The sequence below is a fragment of the Hippoglossus stenolepis genome, chromosome 13 (genome assembly GCF_022539355.2).
Source record: "Hippoglossus stenolepis isolate QCI-W04-F060 chromosome 13, HSTE1.2, whole genome shotgun sequence".
Taxonomy (NCBI): Eukaryota; Metazoa; Chordata; class Actinopteri; order Pleuronectiformes; family Pleuronectidae; genus Hippoglossus; species Hippoglossus stenolepis.
In genome coordinates, this window is record NC_061495.1 from 17,648,091 (window position 1) to 17,669,969 (window position 21,879).

At 49.4% G+C, this 21,879-nt stretch overlaps 1 protein-coding gene across 4 annotated transcripts in view; it reads right to left on the minus strand.

The window, feature by feature from the left end:
• bcor (BCL6 corepressor) overlaps positions 1-21,879 on the minus strand; it is a 33,433-nt gene that overhangs the window by 4,752 nt on the left and 6,802 nt on the right. For 2 of the 4 annotated variants that reach the window (XM_035175059.2, XM_035175060.2), the window contains exons 2-10: positions 18,421-18,502; positions 15,020-18,193; positions 13,519-13,575; positions 12,855-13,014; positions 11,489-11,803; positions 10,029-10,307; positions 8,283-8,590; positions 6,956-7,243; positions 5-171 (exon numbers count right to left, since the gene is read on the minus strand). In XM_035175059.2, the coding sequence (XP_035030950.1) occupies positions 5-171; positions 6,956-7,243; positions 8,283-8,590; positions 10,029-10,307; positions 11,489-11,803; positions 12,855-13,014; positions 13,519-13,575; positions 15,020-18,193; positions 18,421-18,423 (4,751 nt within the window). In that variant the 5' untranslated portion in view covers positions 18,424-18,502. The remainder of the gene's footprint in view (positions 1-4; positions 172-6,955; positions 7,244-8,282; positions 8,591-10,028; positions 10,308-11,488; positions 11,804-12,854; positions 13,015-13,518; positions 13,576-15,019; positions 18,194-18,420; positions 18,503-21,879) is intronic. The other 2 variants (XM_035175061.2, XM_035175062.2) reach the window with 2 other exon arrangements.

Sequence of the window (21,879 nt, forward strand, 5' to 3'; positions counted from 1 at the left end):
TTACCTGGTGCCATCCTGTGCACTACAGTTGATGTCGGCCCCGTAATCCAGCAGGTGCTGCACTATGTTGAGCCAGCCACGGGCGCACGCCTCATGGAGAGCACAGTACCCGGCGTAGTCTCTGTGATTCACCTCACACACTCTGTTCTCCAGACAGTACAGCACCACCTCCTGAAGAGAGCCAACACAGAAGCAGAGTATGGTTCAGTGTGTGAGATTATGTCTTTTGTGTGTGTGTGTGTGTGTGTGTGGACAACAAAAGCAAAACAAGACCAAGCGCACAAGTCAGAAGAAGCAGACGCACACACAATCAGTCCTTTCCTTTACAGTTCCTTTGGGAGAGAAATTAGGGAAACGAGGAACTGACTGTTTTCCTGTGCCAGACAAACGCACACACACAAATGCTCCATAATACTAAAGCTGGCACCAAAAACACTTTGAGGAAACTAAATGTGACTCAACTGTATTCAGCCTGCCAGATTCCGCTCACTAGCGCACGCATGAGTGTGTGTGAATGTTTGTGTCAGTGCGCTATGGTTGGGCCTGGTTGCCGCTGTGGCAGCCAGTTGCGATAGTTGGGCTCGGAACAAAGCGGAATGGAAGCGGAACAAAGAGATTTGACAGAGGCGCTCAAGAGCTGGAAGCGTTTTCTCTGGTCTCGGGCTGTGACAGTTGGGCATCCAGCACCAAGTAGTCAGACTGTTTTTTATTGGACCGGAGCAGCGTCTGCTGCTATTAAACAGAGGAGTCAGAGATAGAGCGCAGTGCCGTGGTGTGCTGATAACAGGCCTTTCCCCCCGAATCAGTGCATTTCAGCATTGTGGGTATGTGTGTATCTGTTTGAATTTGCAACTGTGGAAAATGTGGGTCCGGATGTTTTCCTTTCACAAAGAACGCAGCAGGAGATTGTTCAGGTCAGACGTGTTCACAACAACAGGATAATGTTCGGAACATTCAGGCGAGGGGTGGCGTCAGGGCAGAGCATGCAGGAGGCAGAGGATGATGTTTAAATTCCACTGCGGAAAATTTGTGTCTACAGGACATCAACACCAATCTCTCAAATCTCGTCTTTGCAAGTTCACATCTTTGGCGGCATCTTCTCTGTGTATGTCACCTCTTTTTCATCCTGAGATTTTTGTTGGTTTTGTGTCCCCTGTGTGTCAATAACGTCATCAACAAGATCAATCGCTAGTTGTGAATTTCCCAGACGTTTTCCGGCTGTATTCTCATGTAGGCTCGCTTGGAAATTTTCCAGACATATTACTAGGGGGACGGCAGGAAAGTTCTGGAAAATGTCCACAGCAACTGACTCAGACATTTGCATTCTCACATGCAGCCCCAGAAAATTTCAGAAAAATGTTCAGGATTCAGTGCATGTCTGAAAGCAGCTGTACTGTGGGACTGGTTAGAAGTATTTTAAGATTCTTGAAGAAAAATGAACAGAAAACTGCTAATTTTATACATATTTTAACATAAATATGAATGCAGCACTCATACATTCAGACACACTCCTCTGTCCTGCTAACAGTTCTGTGCCAAGGGGAGGAGAGCTTCTCATCTGAACCTGGGGAACGACTGCAAACTTCCATTTCTATGCTAATTCCAGCTCGCCGTCGAGTCCAAGTGTTTATCTCTCTCTCTCTCTCTCTCTCTCTCTCTCTCTCTCTCACCTCTCTCTTTCAGCGCAGGGCGTATGGAGGGAGGAAGCGGGAAGGAAAGGCAGGCAATTGAGAGAAAGAGAGACTGACAGAAGGATGTGTGGAGGGTTGGAGAAGGGCGGAGGAGCGGGAGAAGCGTGAGGCAACACCCCAGCAGATGACAGATAAATGAATCTGTGGATGAAATCGGCCGGGGCCGTCCTCTGGGCCGAAGCTGATAATAACAAGAGATGAAAGGGTGGTGGGGGGTGTGGAGTCGTGGATGGTCGTGGCGGTCCAAAGTGTGTGTCTGAGTGGGGGGTTAGTGATTGGAGTCATACAGGGGACGAGCGGAGCCAATGTGGAGGGAGACAGAATGAAGAGGTAGAAGGGCAGGATGCAGGGAAAGAGCAAGTGTGAGCAAGACAAAGTGCAAGAAAAAAAAGAAGACGACGACAGGGTGTGGAGGGAGGAGGGGGGGGATGCTCCAACTGGTTTTCACCCGCTGCCAACACTCTGTTTGACTGCTGGAGAGAGATTCAGGAGCGCTGTGCTGAAGCTCCCCTCTGGGGATTCCACTGTGTGTGTGTGTGTGTGTGTGTGTGTGTGTGTGTGTGTGTGTGTGTGTGTGTGTGTGTGTGAGCAAGTGTTAGAGAGACTGACGGGTAGAGCGTGATGATATGCAGCTTGTCTAAGTGTGTATGTGCATGCACGTGTGTGTGTGCATATATGTGTGTGTATGTGCATGTATGTGTCTGTATTTTTGTGTGGCGCTGACGAGTTTGTGTGTGCATGCGTGTGTGGCTGTGGAGGAGGCGTAGCGCTAAAACCTCCGGAGCCGTGTTTAATATCGCTGGGAGAGAGCGAGGAGCTTAGCACGAGAGCCCCGGCTTCCCGCCAGACACACACACACACACACACACACACACACACACACACTCCTCCGCAGTAAAATAAGACACCGCTACCCCTCCTCTCCCGCTTGCTCTTTCCCTCCGTCTTCTAATCTCCCTCTCTAGAATGCTTCCCTGCGCTCGCCTGCAATCAATGCATCACTCAGACATTTAACCCCTTGCAGCGCTGACTTGTATGCTCCTCACATACAACAGATATGTGTGTGTGTGTGTGTGTGTGTGTGTGTGTGTGTGTGTGTGTGTGTGTGTGTGTGTGTGTGTGTCTTTCCCTGTAAGATTAAGAGCCAATATTCTGCACAGTAAAGTTGGTGCGTGCCCATACAAGTGAAACGTGTATATGTTTGTGCGTGTGCGCGTGTGTGCCAGCCTCTTGTTGAATGACTGGTGTAAAACAGGAAGCTTGAGAATCAAGTCCCTGATGACGGCAGATAAAGTTGCATCCTATCAGCTGACAGAAGAATTAAGACGGAGTAAGAAACAAAAAACTGTTTTGTTGTAAGTAGAATGGAAACGTTGCCAGTCAGAGCTAATAACCTGTTCTGGCATATTGATGTTCATGAGCTCCAAACTAAATTACAACATTTAATTAGAGGGTGAAACAGCCGCTGACTGTTCCGGTGATGGAAATTCATTCAGGTACAAGTTGTTGACAGCTTGGTGACATGGCTACAACTCGCAGGTCTGGTTGGCTAGGTGGTTTAGTGAGCCAATTGCTGCGCCAAACACATTGCTAGCTATGCCGTTGGCGGGCTAATCTCTAATGTAAACAAACTTAAATTACTATCTATGTGGTTTGCTGGGCTAATCGCTAATATAATACAAACTAGGTTGGTCTCATCGCTAATGTACACAAACTTAGGTTGCTAGCTATGTGGTTGGAAAGCTAATTGCTTATGTAAAATAAATTAAGGTAACGACCTATGTAGTTGGCTGAGCTAATTGCTAATGTAATACAAACTAAGGAAGCTTACCAGTACATAATGCTGCCAAAATCGCTAACCAAACTTCATGCCTTGCCATCAGTTTGCCAACTACCATTTAAAAAGCTAGCTAGCTTGGAGGCAATCGGACGTTAATTCAAGTACTGTATGTTAGCATTATTCACTAAGTTTCAACCATAGACTAAAGATTGGATAGCATGACAGCTCCCTAAAGGTGAAGCCAAATCATCTTGATCGCCCCCTGGTGGCAGTAAAGATCATAAACGCTGCCAATAGTGAATGTGACATGGACCAATCTAAAACAGATTACATTCATTTTCCTTTAAAGATGGTTTCTGTCTTTTTAGATAGTTCTTAACACACTGATGTTTGTTCAAGTGTGGATTTTTCAGGAAAGTTTGGTTTTAATTCGTTGTTTGATGCATTAAAAAACGTTTCGATTGACTGACTCGTGAATGGTCATGCCACTGTATTGATGGGACCATGATACCGCTGCTCCATCCCCTGATGGCGCTGCCTGTATTGGGGATATTTCAGCTTAATTTTTGTGCAGTGGGAGGAAGTGGCGACACGTCATCCATCTTTATAAACAGTCGCATTTCTATTGTGGAGCTGTTAAACTTTGACTCAGCAGAGCACAGTGTGTATGAAATGTGATGGGTTGATGCCAATATGATAGCTTCCTCTTCTCGGGACTCTGCGGGTCTGTGGTTCCCTCAAAGGTTGGCACTGTCAACACTCGTTGCTCTTGGTCAAAGGTGCAAATTTGCAAGTCAGAGTTCCGAAGTTGAATTTTAAAAAGGTCAGGCTGGATTTACTTTACCTCAACGAGCAAATCCACTGATCGCTGCAATTTAAGGCCAAAGTTTTATATCATGGATGCTTGCCCAGCCGGGCTCTTAAAATGCATTCCAGTTCCTCTCTTTGTTTGGATCACACAGGGATGAGAGAAGTAAAATCAAAAGGGATTCGTGGGAGGAGAATAAATGACAGATTGCACCTTTATCGGAGCTTTCAATGGGCAGAGCTGAGGGGCCCCGAGCCCCGGCACGAGAGGGAGAGGGATGAAGACATCCGCAGAATCTCTGCTCATTACCATTTCAAATGCTCGGAGAGTGAGGCAGACGAGGGAGAGCGAGAGAATAAAAGGGGAGCGAGGGAGGGAGGAAGAGAGAGAGTGGGCTTTCATGTGCAGAGGCACGGATCGCAAAACTAAACGAACATGAAATATGCACAGTGTCGGCCTGGCATCGGGAACGGAAGAGTAGTGCGCAAGTTAAATTGCATGCATGTGTGCGTGAGGTGATTCTGCCTCCTGCATGTGCAGGTCTGTACACGAAAAGAAAGCCTGTGTATGTGCTCACAGGGAACCAACTGGTGTTTCACTGTGCGTCTGAGTAATTGCAGTCAGCATGTAGGGCGTGTGTGTGTGCGCGCGTGTGAGGTGACTCTGAATTTACATGTGCAGGTCTGTGTGGGTGTGCGACAGTGGCGAGTCGTCGCTCTGTGCAGCATATGGAGAAGAACACGTCAGGATGTCTGTGCGTGTGCTTATTGGCTCATAACGGGTGTATGTGTGTGTGCATGCTTGTAATCAGCAAGCGAGTTCGGTGTGTGTGTGTGTGCGTGGCTCTGTCTCTCAGGCCCTCATATCTCTCTGCCTTCGTGTGATAAGCCTAGAGCTTGCGGCGCTAAAACACCAGTGTGAGACAAGCGCTCTATGCATCTACAGGCTCGTATGCGAGTGTGTGTGTGTGTGAGGCGGTATGCATAAATTGGTGTGTGTCTATGCGCACGTCCTTGTGTGTGTGTGTGTGCGAGCGAGCGCGTGTGTGGGAGCCCCACGGGTCTGCCCCAGGCTTATCACACACAGGCAGCGAGAGACGAGCTTCCTGAGAGAGAGAGAGAGAGAGGGGTAGGCGGGGGTGTTGTTTGCGCAGCGGTCAGCGCCTTGTTTGTGTAGTCTCAGGTTTTCTCCTCCCTCCTCCCTCTCCACACGCGGAGCGCAGGAAGGGAAAAATGCGAAGGGGGAATGAAAAAAAAGGAGAGGGAGGGAAAAAAACGTTCGAGAGAGACGCATAAATCAGAGAGACGAGCCAGCTTCTCTCCAGCACGGCTGACTGAACCCTGCTGCTGCGCTGCACTCTGTGTGTGTGTGTGTGTGTGCGCGCGCGTGTGCGCGCGCGCGAGGGGGAAAAACAGCCGCCGCCACTGCTAACCACAGTCACCACGGCACATTAGAGGGCCATTAGAATGCGATTATACTCCCAGTGCTTACCTCTCATTCACACTCTTGCTCTCTCCTACTCTGACTCCCACACATTATCACGGACACACACACACCTCATCATCATAAATATGTACAACAAACACACACAACTATAAAGCTACCGGTTAATGAGCAACAAAAGATACCCACACCTATTTACAGTTCTGTGACGATACCTCTGCTGGTGATAAAAATTATCACGTGCACACACATAGAGTGTCAAAAGGTGAGTGAGAGACAGAGTGGTCACACCGCACAATCTGCAGCTCAAGTGACATAAAAAACACTTTGATCGATAAATCAATTTGTAAAATCTGTCAACAAGGGAGGAGAAACGTTTAGGCTCACGAACAGAAACAAGGGATGAGGGAGAACGAGACAGTGGGCCATCCAAATTTAATGAAAAGCTTTCAGAGCAATGGGAGTTTAGCGTTTCCGTAAAATATACACAAGTCTCGTTTTTTTCCCTTGAGAATGAGAGGATCTGATTTTAGAGCGAATGAGCGGCAGCTACACACAAAGACAGAATGAAAAAAACTCCCGATGCTAGAGAGAGGCAGCGAGCATCAGTCTGCGTATAATGATCCCACCGATCCCTCATGCTGTCTGCGCACGCATGTGCACGTGTGTGCGCCTGCATGTGTGAGTGTGTGTGTCACACTTCGCCTCACGGAAAATTAATGAGATGTGAGAGTGAAGCGGAGGCAAGAGGAGGGGAGGTGAGGAGGAGAGTGTGTGTGCGTCTGTGTGTGTGCGAGTGTGCTCGTGGGGAGGAGGAGGGGTGCCAACGACAATCTGAGTCACAAAGAGAGGAAGAGAAAGAGAGTGCTGAGAGGAAAGAGGGGGGAGGGAGGGAGCGGAAACCTGAGAGAGAAAGAGAGCCTAGCGAGCAAGAGGAGCAAAAAAGATGGAGTATGGTGAGAGGAAAGCGTGAGTAAGGGTGAAATGGAAGGAAATGCCACAAAAAGCAAAGAAAGAGGAAGAATAGGGACAGATGCAAGAGAGGAATCCGATAGAGAAAAAGTCAAGCTACGTCTGCCAGAGTCAGAGAGAGGAACAAAGTCGCGGAGAAAATGAGCTCAATTTGAGAAAAGAAAGAGCGAAGATTTGGAAGAGACAAAGTGTTAAGAGTGTAAAATGTGAGAAAAAGAAAACAATAAAGGAGGGAGGATGACTCTCGGTGAAGCCTATTACCTCGTAGCCGAGCCGAGCCGCTCTCTGGAGCAGAGTCTCCCCGGCGTTTTTGTTCACAATCAGCCGACGAGCCTCTGGCGGGATTGGACGCACTGCGGGGGGCTCGGCAGGGGGCGTCCGGTGCAACCCCTGTGCCGCCTCTGGTGGGACACTGGCCGCTCTGCCGTTCACCTGGGGCTGCAGGGAGGGCGGGCAGAGCGCAGCGGGGGAGCAGGGCTTGACTGGAGAGCAGGGATAATGATTAGGGGAGGCGGCTCTCTTCCTCGGAGCGCAGCGCTGCTCACTCAGCTAAGGAGAGAGACAGAGAGAAAGAGAGAGGTGGGGGGGGAGTGTTACAGTCTGTGCCACATAGCAGACAGGACACACACACTTTTGACCAAAGAAAATAATGGGGTGGAAAATACAGGACTGGCTTAAGTTTAAATATGACAAAACCCATCCAAAAATAATCAATATATTTCATCATAAATGTTTTTTCCCCCTCTTATCCCCACCATCTGTTTTGATTACTATTAAATATATCTTGAAATACTGTATAGATGAATTTCCAGTGTTTACGTATGATTATTGTGTATAGAAGACGCACATTGCAACACACACACGCAGCTTTCACACCATCTCTTCACGCTCCAAACACCGCAGGCTGGCACGCCACTTTTCTTTAACCGCTAAACCAACAGAGTCCTCGGAGCGCAGAGAGGGAGTTGCCTGCCTCAGTGTGTGTGTGTGAAGTGCGTGCCCTCTCAGTGGAATTCCATGTTGAAGCAGCTGTCAGGCTGAGGAGGAGCAGGGCAGGAGAGCAGCGCAGGCGGAAAACAACTAGCCTTCTTTTTTTTTTCTTAAATTTTTCCCCATGCTCATTTTTTCCCCCTCTTTTGAACTCATGAGCTTCATACGCTCGACCGTGGCTGCCACATTCCTTACTGTGTGTGTGTGTGTGTGTGTGTGCGCGCGCGCGTGCGATCAGCACTAAGTGTTATGTATAATTGCACCAGGGTTTGTTGTTATGTCAGGAATGCTCACAAACTCGCAGACACTCACAGACCTGGCACGCACCTACATACAAAACAGCAGCGATGACACACGTTCGACAATTAAGGCCACAGACAAACACATGCATGCAGGCGCTCCGCAGGGAGTCGCTAAGGGTGGGAGGAGGTCAAAGCTCCAGCAGCCCTCTAAACATTGTAAACATACTTCCTTCCTCTCTCCCTCCCTCCCTCTCTCTCTCAGCTGCATAATCAGAGGCGCCGACAGGCATACTGAAACACACGGCTGCAAACATCAAGACGCCCGTATCATGGCCAGACGACCTATCAGCACTCACCTTGTCCTCTTCAGCTGCTCCCAGATCGGCGACACACTGCTGGCCCGGGCTGATGGGAGTGGCGTCTTTCCTTTTCTCCCGCTCCCTCTGGCTGGTGTGTTTGGTTTTGCAGGGCCGCTTGCCCTTGGGTTTGTCCGTGTCACTATGGCGACGAGGCTTGAGGGGAGGGGTGCCTCCCACGGACAGCTCTGGGGCCGGGGAAGGGGGGCCCCTCCTGGGCTCCTTGAGGCCACGGTCACCTGAGAAGGGGTCCGGCGGGTACGCTCTGTCCTTCAGCTGGCTGGGGGGAAGGGGAGGAGCAGAGACTCCTGGAGAAGGAGGAGAGGAACAAGAGGAGAGGCAGAGTGAGCAGCTGATAGTGTGCGAGCTCAGTGGAAGGGGAGGATGGGAAGGTATTACAAGGCCATCTCTCACCCTCTGTTGGTTTATTAATGAGCACACAGAGCTGTCTGGGAGCGCAGCAGGCCTGCTCGCTCCGGAGAAAAAAAATAAAACGCACACACTTGCACATGCACAACACAGGCTCACATACACACCCCTGTAGAGACTCGTGTGTGCTCATTCATTGCAGCAAGGACACTGCTATGGGTAATCTCCTTAAACAAATGTGGCACTGTCGGGTTTCAGCCTCACGGTACATATTCATATGAAAAATAAAAACGTGCCCTTGATACCACAAAGTCAAAATGCTATTTAATAGCTTAATGGAAATACATTTTCTCTTTAGGATCGTTGCATTTATAATGACACAGGAATGTGGCCTAGGCCTGATTTGTGTTACGATGCAACTCCAGAATAAACCGTCCATTAAATCAGACATAGGCTGGAAACGAAAGAAGAAGAAAGTGAAGTTATATATCCTGCTGACGCTTATATACAACAAACACTTTTCAATGTATCTTCTGTTGCAGAAAAGGCCATAAAGAAAACACGATGCTTCACAACGATGAATGTGCTTTGCCATCTGATTAGTGGGATCCTGACAAAAATGAAGGAAAAGAGAAAGACCGCAGCCCTGACAGACGCACAATGAAATAACCACATTCATTCTAACAACATGGCTGTTGCCAGGGTGATGTTATCTAAAAAGGCAAAAAAACTACAGCCAATCAAGGCCTGCAAGGCCTGTGGTTTCTGCAGGAAACATAAAACTAAAATCTCCCCTGCTTTATTCACTTCCTTTAATCTCTCTCCTGCTCCTTTATTCTCTCCTCCTTGTCTCGTCTGTGCCTCCCTCTGCCTTAGTTTGGGCACATGAATAAGGAAAAGCCCTGTTTTAATAAGTCGCCCCCCCCTCAGCGCACACACACATTACCCGTCCTCCGTTTCCCTGTGACTGGTCTTGAAGAGAGAAAAAAAAATAAAATCATTGATCACACATTAGTCACACTACACCTGCCCACGCATATCTCCACCAGCCACTTCCCTCGCTCTTTCATCGTGCTCACAGAGCCCACAGTGGGCCGGCTAAACAAAAAGGCCAAAACCACAATGAGGAGTGGGGGTCGGTGGGGATGACGCTACTCTGGTCCCGCTTCTGATTTCCCAGCCTTTTCCCTGGCAGGAGGAAGTATCCCCTACCTAATTTCCTATTGCCCCCCCTCCTCCCCAAAGGCTCCCAGGAAATCCCCTAAAGACGCAACGCTCAACAAGAAAGTGAAACGTGAGCCAAAGATAGATTTCCGTTACCCCGGCTGAACTCGAGAGATACAAAAGTGGTTTGCACGGCTGTCGGCTCATTCTTACCATTAAGTAGCTTCTCGCATCCCCATTTCCTGTTGATCTCAGCTCTCTGCGCCGCAGCTCTCTCCTCCGGCTCGCCGGCCCTGATCTTGCGCTCCCGCGGGCTCTGCGCCTGGGCTACTAATCGGGGCTGGGGCCACGGCCTTTCCTGTTTGATTTCAGGTGAAGCTGCGCCTGTGGCTGGCTTGCTGAGCCGCAGTCCCTTCAACTCAATGCAGACCTTGAGCTTCCGCACCTCGTCGTCCTCCTCCTCCTCATCGGGACTGGCCTGCTCACGCTCATCTGCAAACCACATAAACAGAGTTGGTGTTGTTTGCCATTACATTGCCTAAAGAAGTTTTGCCCTGTGAAAATCTTGAAATGCAACGCTTTGGAGGTTTTCTGTTAAAACATAAGAAAAAAAAAATATACCATTATATGATAAATTTAATTAAAACCAGCTGGATTAACTAAAGAATGCATGTGATGCATCGTAAAAAGGTTTCCACCGTTTCAAAAATACTTCTGTCATCTTCTGCAACACAGGACTAGTGTATGTACATATGGCAAAGTGCAGCCGACTGAGCACAAAGAACAAAGGCCATTAATCACCACATTATGGCTTGTAAAACCCCCTCTAAGCCTTACATTTAACACACACACACACACACACACACACACACACACACACACACACACACACACACACACACACACACACACACACACACACACACACACACACACACACACACACACACACACACACACACACACACACACACACACACACACACACACACACACGAGAAGCAGCGAGCGGGATGTGAAGCAGACAAATTCAGGAGTAAAAGGGGAGAGAAGTCAAAAATCGGGCAGAGAAACAAAGCAATAAAGACCGGAGAGGCAGAGGGAGAGTTCTCCCCCCTGAAATTCACGGGGGACGAGTATTTGACTCGTCTGCCAGTGCCAGGGAGAGCAAGCGCAATACTGCATGCCAGAAAAAAGGAAAAAAAAAGGAAACCCAAACAGATGAGGGAAAAAAGAAAAAGGAGATGAAAAGAGAAGAAAAGAGCAGCTTTGAAGAGGGTGGGTAAGCACAGCGGAGGAACAGCAGAGCTGAAAGGAGAGAGAGAGAGAATGGCTGTCCCTCTTCCTCGCTTCTGTCTCGCACACTGCTCAAAGGCAGGATTAAACACTTCTCTGCGCTGGCTGCCACACAGAGCGAAAGATGGGACGGAGAGAGGGGAAAGAGGGGGGGTGCAAGGGTTGTGACGGAGCGGGTTTAAGGTGGAATTAATTGGGAAGGAGTACTCATCAAAAGGAATAGAAAGAAGGAACAAGGGGTGAGATGGCGCTCAGCATCACAGGAGATGATGAAGGGATAAGAAGTGGGCAGAATTAGAGTGCATGGAAAGCAGGTGAAGTGAGGAGGGGGGTAAATGTGGCATTCGGATGATGAAGCACATTCAATAAATTCTCACCCGTACAGATTCTGGGTCTTTTCTCTGGGTGGAACAGCCTCTCTCCTTCATCCCTTTCCGTGTCGTCCTGTTCAGTTTTGATGAAGAGTGGACGTTTCCTGGTGGGTCCAAAACCAGGGCTGGCTTTCTCCTCCGTGTAGCCTTTCACTGGTGTCAAAGTGGGGGGCAAGCAGTGACCTCCTTCATGCTCTCTCACAAACTTCTTGGTTCCGTCCTTTAGCCCGCCTGCCCCCTGCCCCAGGGACAAAGGCTCCCTCTGGCCCCCACACCTCTGCAGGACTGGAACTCTGTTATTAGTGTAGGCCGGCGGGACACCTGAGGAGAGCAGAGTCAGACGGGTGGAAAAGAGGGGGATAGGTGGGTGGGCAGAGGCGAAGGAAGCGACAGAAGATGAAATGGAGACAGACGCACCGGGGGGGAGAGAGAGAGAATGCAGACAGAAAGAAAAAATAAGTGGGGAGTGAGAGACAGGGGTGGGGGGGATCGACAGAGGGAGAATGCCAGTTAAACACCAGCCAGCTTTTATTCTGCTTTAAAGACAGGCAGTAAAACTTTGATGGGGTAAAGACTTTTTAATCTGATGTGAGCGGAGCCAGCAGCCTGACAGTTCAGCGCAGCCGCTCGCACTTCCAGCGCGGAGAGGCAAGAAAAACATCCTGCGCACTAGCTGCGCACAGCAATCCCCCGCTCCTTCCCTGTCCTCCCCCAAGGCATGACCGCACCACGCCCTTCTCACACAGAGCGTGACTCTACCCCCATCCTCCTCCCCCTCCCTCTCTCCTCAGCTCCCTGTCTCTTTCTCTCTCTCCATGCCATAATTAGGCTCACACGTCAGCCGCGGCCTCGCTCCAACACACAGCTGGGCTCTCAGCCAACGTAACTAACCCCCCCACCCGCCTCGCCTTCCTCCCTCTCCCTCTTTCCGTTGCGCGCTCCCATCCGCTTTCACCCACCAACTCTCCCCTCGCTCTCACTCTCCCTCTCTCACGCAATCTCTACCCCTCCTTCTGCTCTCCCCTCTCGATCGTCTCTGCGCGCAGATGAGCACAAAAGGCTTCTTGAAAAATAAAACGTCCCCTCTGTCTCTCTCGCTTGCGCTGCCTGGCTTGTGTAAGAGTGTCTGCGTGTGTGTGTCGATTTTGTGTATGTGGAAGTGTGTCTTTTTTTAGAGTGACCCGGTCTTGCCTCAGCATTTGCTGCAAGTGCATGCGTGTGTGTACACGCACCTATTGTTTGTGTGTGTCCGTTTCTGAGTGTTCATTTGCAGAGTGGCTGCATGTGTGTGTACGTGCGTGCATCACGAGTGATTGAGTGTGTGTGTGTGTGTGTGTGTGTGTGTGTGTGTGTGTGGTGCTGGGTTACTCACCCTCCCTCTCTCCCTGCCTGGTGGTGTGTTGGCAGTATTCCAGTGCTCGCTCTCTGCGCTGGCCGTCTGCCAGCTCCCGTCCTGCTGCTGAGGCAGACACACACACACCGCCGCCCTCCTTCTCCTTCAGCTCCAGCTCCGAGAACCGCATCATAGCCCGCTGCGCGCACACACACACACACAAATGCAGAGAAAACCCATGAAAACCACTCATCGTCTGCCCACGCCGCACACACACCTCTCTAAGCCTCAATCTGGCCTCAACAGCTACAGAAGCAAAATATTGCATCAGAAATCACATTGTCTCGAAAATCAAAAGAAAATGCCAAAGAAATTAAACCCACGCACACATACACACACATACACACACAAAGGACAAAAAAGGTAAGACAGATAAATCACAAGCATGGCATCAAGACACAGGTTAGACTACTGCAGCCACTGTGAGTCCATGCGCTCTGGGGCTTAAGTCCTGGCATCTCCCTTCCTGAAACATAAACATGGCTAGGAAACATATACATCTAAGCCCTGAGGCAGAGAGAGGAGATGAAGAAGAGGAAAGAAGGGAGTGGGGGGGGTGGGAAAAGAAGTGTGCAGCGATACAGAGTACAAAGTAGACAGAGCCCATCAGAGGCAGATGTGATAAGAAATGTAAAGAACTGACCTCCCAGTTAGCTGCAGGTTGACTTATATTACTCCCCTCTCGTGATATGACTTCCATCTAAGCAATTAGAATGGGGGGGCTCAATATATCTGTCCATCATTTCATCTTTTTCTTTTATGAATTTTTGTTATGTTTCTCCACATGTTTCTTTAACACACAATAGGCAGCCACAATCCCACAAAATAACACAATCAAATGAAAGTGACTCAACAGGTCAATTTACACTGCATCAAAATTATCAAATACTTTCTGAAATTCACCAATGACAAATTTGAAAGAGAAAATCCAAACAATACGTTCATTTTGGGCACGATTGATGAAGCTCATTTAGTTTTAGTCGTCTCACTTATACATTTTTTCCCAGACTTCCACATCAGATTTTTGTACATGTTCAGAAATAGAGCATTTGATAGCTTCGTGTTGCAGCTGTGCATTGACAAGCATGACACAGACAAAACCAGTTTCCTAAGATGCGTTCACAACATAGACAGACATGTGCAACCTATTAACATATCTGGCTCCGAGCCCGTGAATCATATAACATAGGGTTTGTTTGTGTCTCTATGCTGAACTTTGAGCATAACGAACTAAAGATAACGGCCTAAAACAAATGTGTGCGGAATGAATGACAGGTGACGGCCTGGTGTTGGGGACGTTACTGTAATTGTGCATTTATAGATGCAGAATGATGTGTGTTAGCAAAGAGGGTCTTTTAGCCAGTGGGGTGAGGGAGAAAATTATGACCTTGGACAGCAACCAGGCAAGGCAGCGTAGGCCATCGGGGGAGGAGGGTTGGGGGAGGATAGCAACTAGCGGATGGGGGCATGCAGAAAGCCTAAGAGGAACCCCAAAGAGGGCAGCTGCTGGTTTTTAAGCACGCTGCAAGGCCTCCACTGCCCCTAACCTTGGGGTTAAGCATAGCCAAAGGCAGTGTGAACTGTGAGGCTGCCACAGTCATGCTACGAAACTACAGTGTATGGCTCTATAGCACAGTCAGCACTAACACATGCTTCAGCCCCAAGGCAGTCACACAAGGACAAGCACGTACGGACACACAAACACGCACAGAAATAACCTTTACAATGGCTGCTCACTAATCACCATACAGTGATGGCAGCCCTGGTTAACCTTTGAACTGTCCTCCCTGATAGAGAGCCTCAACTAGCCTTGCACCAGCTCACTAAGACAATGATAAATTAAGGGGAAGGTCAAGCCTATGGCCAGGACAGTAGCATGACAGAATTTATATTGTCGATACTGTGTTGTAAATGCCAATTTCATGCAGGGTTTGTTCCACAGGCAGTTCTTAATATTGCAGCATGGGAATAAAGACAGTGGCCCTTTGGGGGTTTATTCCTGCGTGGATGTTAGAACTGAAAAGTATGTTTGAAATGTCTGCAAATAAGAAACGTTGGTCGTAATGACCTCTCTGCAGCCCACCACCCCTTGAGCCCAATATATCCTGTACTGTAAATACAGCCACCAGTGTTAATAGCCTTACCTGCAGAGCTCTCTGTTCACGGCTCAGCTTGCTGGAGTCAGCATACAGCTCAGTGGTGACACATTTAAAGCGGTCGCCAACGTAGCCTGTGGAGTTTGCGATCCTCTTGGCCAGACTGGATCTACGACAGTCTTTAGATGAAGTCTGGCTACCATCTTCGTCCTCCTCATCCCCTTCTCCTTGAGACTCTCCGAGATCAACAATACTGTCCTCTCTATCAGTATCCCTCTCGCACACTTCCTCCTGGTCTGACTCCTTCACCACATCTGTGCAGTGCTGAGTGATGTAGAGTGCTCGGCTGTCCCGGTCCCCTTTGCCTTTACCAGAGCTGCGCTCCCCAGATGTGCGTGCACAGCGCAAGGTGCTCTGGTCTTGGTCTCCAGGGTCTGGGCTGGGACTCCTTTCCTCTAGGCTCTCCTCAGCTTGGGCAATCTGCCCTGGAGTAGTTGGGGATGTGCTAGATGTCATCCCAGGATAGTCTGTGTCCTGAATAACTTTTGTTTTCCCAAAGGGAGGTTCTGGCTGTCTATCAGTGTGGCTGGGCTTCAGGGTGGGGCTCTGTCCAGAGTGGACTTGATAAGTATGCGAAAGGTGGTGTTGTTGATTTGGCTCATAGTCCATCTTTGTCAGATTTTGGTTACTATGACAACATTCGTTTTGGTTAACCTTGGTGCTGGTCTCACCAAAAGGCTGTTTGTGGATTGTTGGGGTAGACTCGATATCTGTGTCGGAGTGTACAAGGTCAATGCATACAATATTTTCTTTAGATGTTGAAGAGGGAGCTCTGCTTTGGCCACCACACTGTCCTTGTGCTCCTGAATCCCTACTATGCTTTATTTGGCTTCCTTCACCTGTCTCTTTTCCAATATTGTGATCTCTGTGGCCCCCACATTCTTCAACAGCCCCCCGGGATTTCTCCTGTACCCGGGGCTTCAAACTTGAATCTCCCCTTTCTGGCAGCTTGTTGTCTGTGTGAGTCTGCATCAGGGGATGGGCCATCTCCTGTGAGTTGTAAGTGAGGTACTCCCCTCCTGGACCACCTGGAAGGTTGTGGTAGGGTAAAGGGTGTTTCGCTGTCAGATGGGTTGGGTAAAGACTGTTGCTGCCAAGCATTACGGGATGATGGTAGACTGGACCTTTCCCCGTAATTGGTAAGGAGTGCAGTGCCATGCCATCAGGGATGGGGTAGTGCAGGTATCGATTGGCATAAGCCAAACTGTGGTTCAGGTAAGCGTCATTTTGAGGGAGATAAAGGTGGCTAGGGGGATGACCATTTTCTAAACAGGGCCTTTTGTATGATGGCACCTCTGCAGTTGTTTCACCTCTCTTAGTGGTCAGGGAGGACTTCTCTGTGCCCTCTCTGTGGTGGCCCCCAACTGATGGATGTTCTGATTGGCTGGGGCTATGTTTGACCCACTCACCATGAGGTTTGGGAGAAAGAGACCTGGAATTCACCAGAGAAGAGCCAGAGTGTTGAGTAGAGGAAACATTATGGTTGGGCTCCCCAGTCCTTGGACAGGACGAGCTACGTTGTTGAGGGTGTACTCTCTCCAGACCCTTGTGTTTGATGACAGAGGGTGAGGAGCCTTTGGCTTTTGAAAGGCCCAGGTCTGCGTTAGGCCTTGGGGAGGGGGGCAGGCCTGGTGTGTGCTGTGTGTGGGAAGGAGATGGGCTAGGTACAACCCAGGAGGAGTGTAAAGTGCTGATCATCTCTGGCCTCTCTGAGACCTTTGTAGAAGTGCTGCTGACCACAGGGTGAGGATGGGAGGAAGGAGAGAGGGACAGGTTTTCCTTTAGGAGCTCTCTGCTCGGGGGCAGTCCATAACGTGCGTTTGATGCTATAGTGTCCATCTTAACTGGGAATCCATTGGGAGGCAGTCCAAACTCAAGTATTCTTCCAGACAAATCTAAGGGCTTCTCAGCTGAGTCTTTGGTTGCTTGGGGTTGGTGAGCTGGCCTCTCAAAATTAGGTTTAGAGGGCGACCTACTGGGTCTCCTCTCAACCCCAGCACTTCTCTGCTCGGGTGCCCCATCTCTTGGCCTGGATTTGTGGGGGCTGGGAGAGGGCTGCTCCGATGCCATGCTGCTCACAGAGAATAGATGAGGAATGGACTGCGTGGATGAGGACGAGGAAGATACTGAAGAACTGGAGGAGGTGGGTGGTTGTCCTATCCTAGCAACTGGCCTTTGTATGTCTAGTGAACTGTCAATGAGAGCAGGGGAGGGGGGTGGTTGAGGAAGGCGAGAAGATGCATGAGAAGAAGAATCAGTAGGCAGACTATTGCTATTCCCACCATTGGTACCACTAGTGCTAGAAGTACTGCTGTTATTGTTGTTGCTTGAGCCCTTCCTAGAGGGGGGTCTGCTTGGTCTACTGCTCCTGCTCGGGGACCGGTCCCTGTCTATAGCAGCCTGATGGTGCTGAGGATGAGGGGAAGGTTGTTGAAGTTGCTGTGCAAATGGAGGTGGAACTCCGTGCCCCTTGTCCTGGCAGTGTACTAGTGATGTGGGGGCCACTGTAACTGCAGGAATCCTCATAGGGGGCGCCACCAGGGGAGAGGAAAGGGGAGAAGGAGGATAATGCGGCATATAGTAGAGCCTCTCAGCAGCAGACACTGCTGCAGCAGGGTTAACATTGCCCCCCTGAGCTGCACACAGAGAGGGGTAGGCCAGGTGCTGGGGAAGATAGGGGTTAGGTTGGCTGAGCAGGGAGGCTTTGTACATATTTAGAGCCGCATACTTGGATGTGTCCATGAAGGGATACATGCTTGCTTCAGGGTAGGGGCTGAACCATGGCAGGCGAAGGTAGCTGCCACCAGCACTTGCCAAGCACAGCTCAGATGCTTTTTCTCCAGGCCCCAGCCTACGTTCCAAGCCTAGACCTTCAGCTCCAGGGACCATCACAGGCTTGTGGAGACTTGGATGGGTGCCCTTATAGAGGCCCAGGTATCCATTAGCGGGCTTACGACTGTCCATAGAGCCATCAGGTTTATAGATGAGCTCTGGGAGGCCATCCCTGTTATAAGTGAGAGAATGGGTGGGTGTCTCTCTGCTCTTCTCTGGTAGTGCTCTGATCCCTGGGTATACAACCCCACCATGTAGACGAAGGCCGTCATGCATTAGAGATCCTCGGTCCAGCCCCATTGCCGCCAGAGGCGTCAACCTTGCATCCACCTGCAGCCACACAGGGATAAAACAAAGTTAAATGTGACAGTCACCTCAGAAATCAAATCCCTCCCAAAAAAAATGTTTTAACTGTGACACTGAAAACATTATAGATACAGCTTAGTCACTTATGTGCATGCATATAGTGAAATGGTTCAAGTGTTTATTTCCAGATAACAGTGACTCATATGAAAATTGAGCGTAAACGCAAACAGAGGACTAGCACAGGGACTTGCCATGTTTTGTCTGATGTGGTTCCCTTGTCTTAGTTCCAGGTTGGTTTGTGTCTCAGCATCGACATCACGAACAGATGTTGCCCTGTGGAGATGAGCAAGCAGTTAGCAGTCAGTGTCTTGGCTCTGCCACATACAACAGGCACATGCCGACAGACACACAGAGCCAACCTAAATCTTTGTTGTGATGCCAAAAAAGAAAATTGTTCCCAACAGAGAAATTGTTTAGAAATTAAGTATTAAACATCAATTTTGTGTGCATGCAAATCTAAAAAATATGTCAAAAGACATTATGGCTATGGAGCAATCAAATGTGGCAGAGATATGTGTAACTGAAATAAGACACAGGTGGGAGTAGAACGAAGATACAAAAAGCAAGATAATAGCACCGCTACTTATGGTCATCACAACCTTCCCCTCTCGCTCACATACACACAACCCCGCTGAAGTAGTCGGTGGAGATGAAAGCACTGTGTGGGCTGCCCCCCCTCCCATCCATCACCACCCCTCGGCAACTCCCCATTCTCCAATCCCCCCTCCTCTGACCCCCATCCTGCCCACACCGTGGGCTAGACGTGCATTGTGGGGCCGCGTCTATTCAGTCACGTTCCACACACACCGGTTTTTCTGCGCCCTCTTTGACCTGCTCTCTCAGCTGCCTCCGCCAGAGGAGCGAGGGAAGATTATACATCAGAGACCACTTCAGTGGGAGACCATTTACCCGCCCGCCAGCACCAAGCCACAGATCAACAAACACGCCGACGAGCAGATGCAGGAGTACAGTATGCAAGAGAAAAGACGAGAAATATGCAAAACTCATAATAAAACAAAGAGCACGAAAATGTAATCATAAAGGACGTGTAATGAAAAAAAAATCTAAAATTCTAATTCTTTCAGGTGGTTTTCTTCCAAAAAATCAAATACATAATGAGAAAGTAATAAATAAATAAAATAAGTATTAAAAAAAGTAAATCAGCAACAACAACAAAAAGAAGATCCCTTCGCGTGTGAGATCCCTAATAATGTTTTGTATAAATTTGAATTTCTTTAAAGACTGAAACATAGAGCTGTTATTATAGTTATGGTATGAACGCATCTGAGCTTTGGTGAGACAAGTGGCATCTTAACCTACTAACCCAGTGGCCTGCCTGAATTTAAAAGCTGTGAGAAAAATCCTCAAAGAGGTGAAATTACAATGAGGATGTTATGTGAGGTAATTATTACACCCACTGGTCAGATTTGATTTAAAATAAGACTTAATGACTTAGGGTCGACATGTTTGTGAGGCAGGCAGCTGTTAGTGGAGCCAGAGCAGAGAAGAGGTGGGAGACAGAGGGAGAGAGAAGCCTTTAAATAGTCAGAGTGAAGCCTTCGTGCTCGTCAGTGCTGAGAGCAGCAGCAGCAGCAGCACAGAGACTAGGCTCCTCGATCATAGCACAGAAACGCCTCTGAGCCTCGCTGCCGCGCCGCTGGCACGCCACTTTTATTGCCGTGACCCGGGGCCCATTAATCAGCCTGCTGCGGGCCCCTCGGCATGGCTCCTCCCTGCCCCAGCGCTCCCTTCCCCCACAGCCCTCCCCTGCTTCGACAATATCCGCATCTGACGGAGCTGCAACGGTGTGCGTGCGTGGCTACAAGTGCAACGGTGGCGTGCGAGTGCGTGCAGCCACGTACATGTGCTGCTGCAATTTACACAGAGAAATCACATCACTGCCTGTATATCCTGGAGGGACACATGCACCTCTCTCCGCCTCAAACACGTCTGCAGCGCTCATTGACGCATTAAATATTTATGCGTAAAAATAATCACCCAACACAAACTCAGATAGGCCTCATCAGTGTCGTGCTGCCTTTACGGACATTTCTGCTCAACCTAAACAACCTTCACCGCCAGCAGAGTGGAATCCCTCCATTTGGCACGGATCTGATACTTCCTCTCCAACAAGGGAAATAAAATACAACTTAGAGAGGAAATTATGTGTTCGCGTTCAGGTCAGCACAACTAAAAGACAGTCTGGTGTCTCGTGGCCGGTAGTCATTTCATTTCCATTAAATTAATAACGCTCCAGCTAAGATGAGAGGCTGCACGGGGGCCTCAAGGTCAGGATCAAGTACATGACTGCGCACAGCGCGCACCGCCGAGAATAAGACAATGTGGACGCTTTTGTTAGCATGTGTACACCTCGAAGTGCAGACTAGAAAGTTTTTATAATTGCGCCAAAAGTACTACATGGGTCAATGTTTGCACCAGCACGGCACAGTTATTGTTAGATGCTATAAAAAGTGCGCAATGGCGCTCGTTATAGTCAGCGAGATAGTCGGCCTATGGATTAATTTGAGGGGATTTATAAATGCTGTTCATGTATCATTTACATCACCACCTTAAGTCTAAGAAAGACAGGGCTTTAATACCAATTTAGAATTCAATGAAGTCTGAATGTATAAGAGGCTTTCTCCTGGATGTTGGACAGTCTTAACGCGATGCTGTGAGAATATGATTCTGCACGAGTGTCACGTTATGATTCAGGAGGACGTGGAAAGGAGAGAAGGGGGAGAGATAGTGAAGGAGGAAAAGGCGGCGTGTTGACGCCCATCCCCGCTGCTAAGAATAGTTTGCGCAACAAACAACTCCCGACGGCCGCCCAATCCATCACACTGGTCGGCAGCAGCAGCAGGCAGGGGGGAGGAGAGGGGGGGAAGGAGAGGGGGGGCGGCAGCAGCGGTCGGAGCTGCGTTTATAAACCAGACCGCTGGAGCGGAGCCCCGACTCGCACCATTAAACAGAAAACCACCGGGTGTTTTTAGCGGAACCTCACATGGCTCTGTGAGGGCCTATTTCGGTGCCGTGCGCTTTTGAGGGAGGAGCGGCAAACAAAGAGAGGAGGAGAGCAATGCATAACGAGAGGGGAAGGGGTGAGAGAGGGAGAGAGGGAGGGAGAGAAAGAAAGAAAAACAAACCCGCTTCTCTCCCTTTTTTCCCTCGTTTCCTGTTACTGACGACAACGACTTGAACTCACTGTGACCCGCGGTATACGCCTCGGAACAAACACTGGCACCGCTCATCATTTCCTGCAGGACTGAGGCCTCTGTGCTCCGTGCGCACCGATAATAAGCGTGAATGTGTGCGTGTGTTGGACAGACTGGGGGCAAACTGTGGAGCTCGCTAGGTGGATGTGTGCGTCACCACAAGCAGCGTCCTCCCTAAAACATTGATAAATGACCAACTAGAAATGCAGATCCACAGTAAACGAGTCCGCTCGTGTTCGCGGGTCTGCTCGCTACCACAGCGGGGGAACGGGGGTGTGGATAACAGGCAGTGACGGAGCCCTTTCGCTCCACGTCCCTGGGGCTTTGCCAGGCTCTCTGAAGCGCAGAGCTCCGATCAGCTCTAAAAAAAATGCAGTGTGACGCAGGATAATCTCCGCAGCGACGGGGGTGGGGTGGGGATAAACACGGATTAAA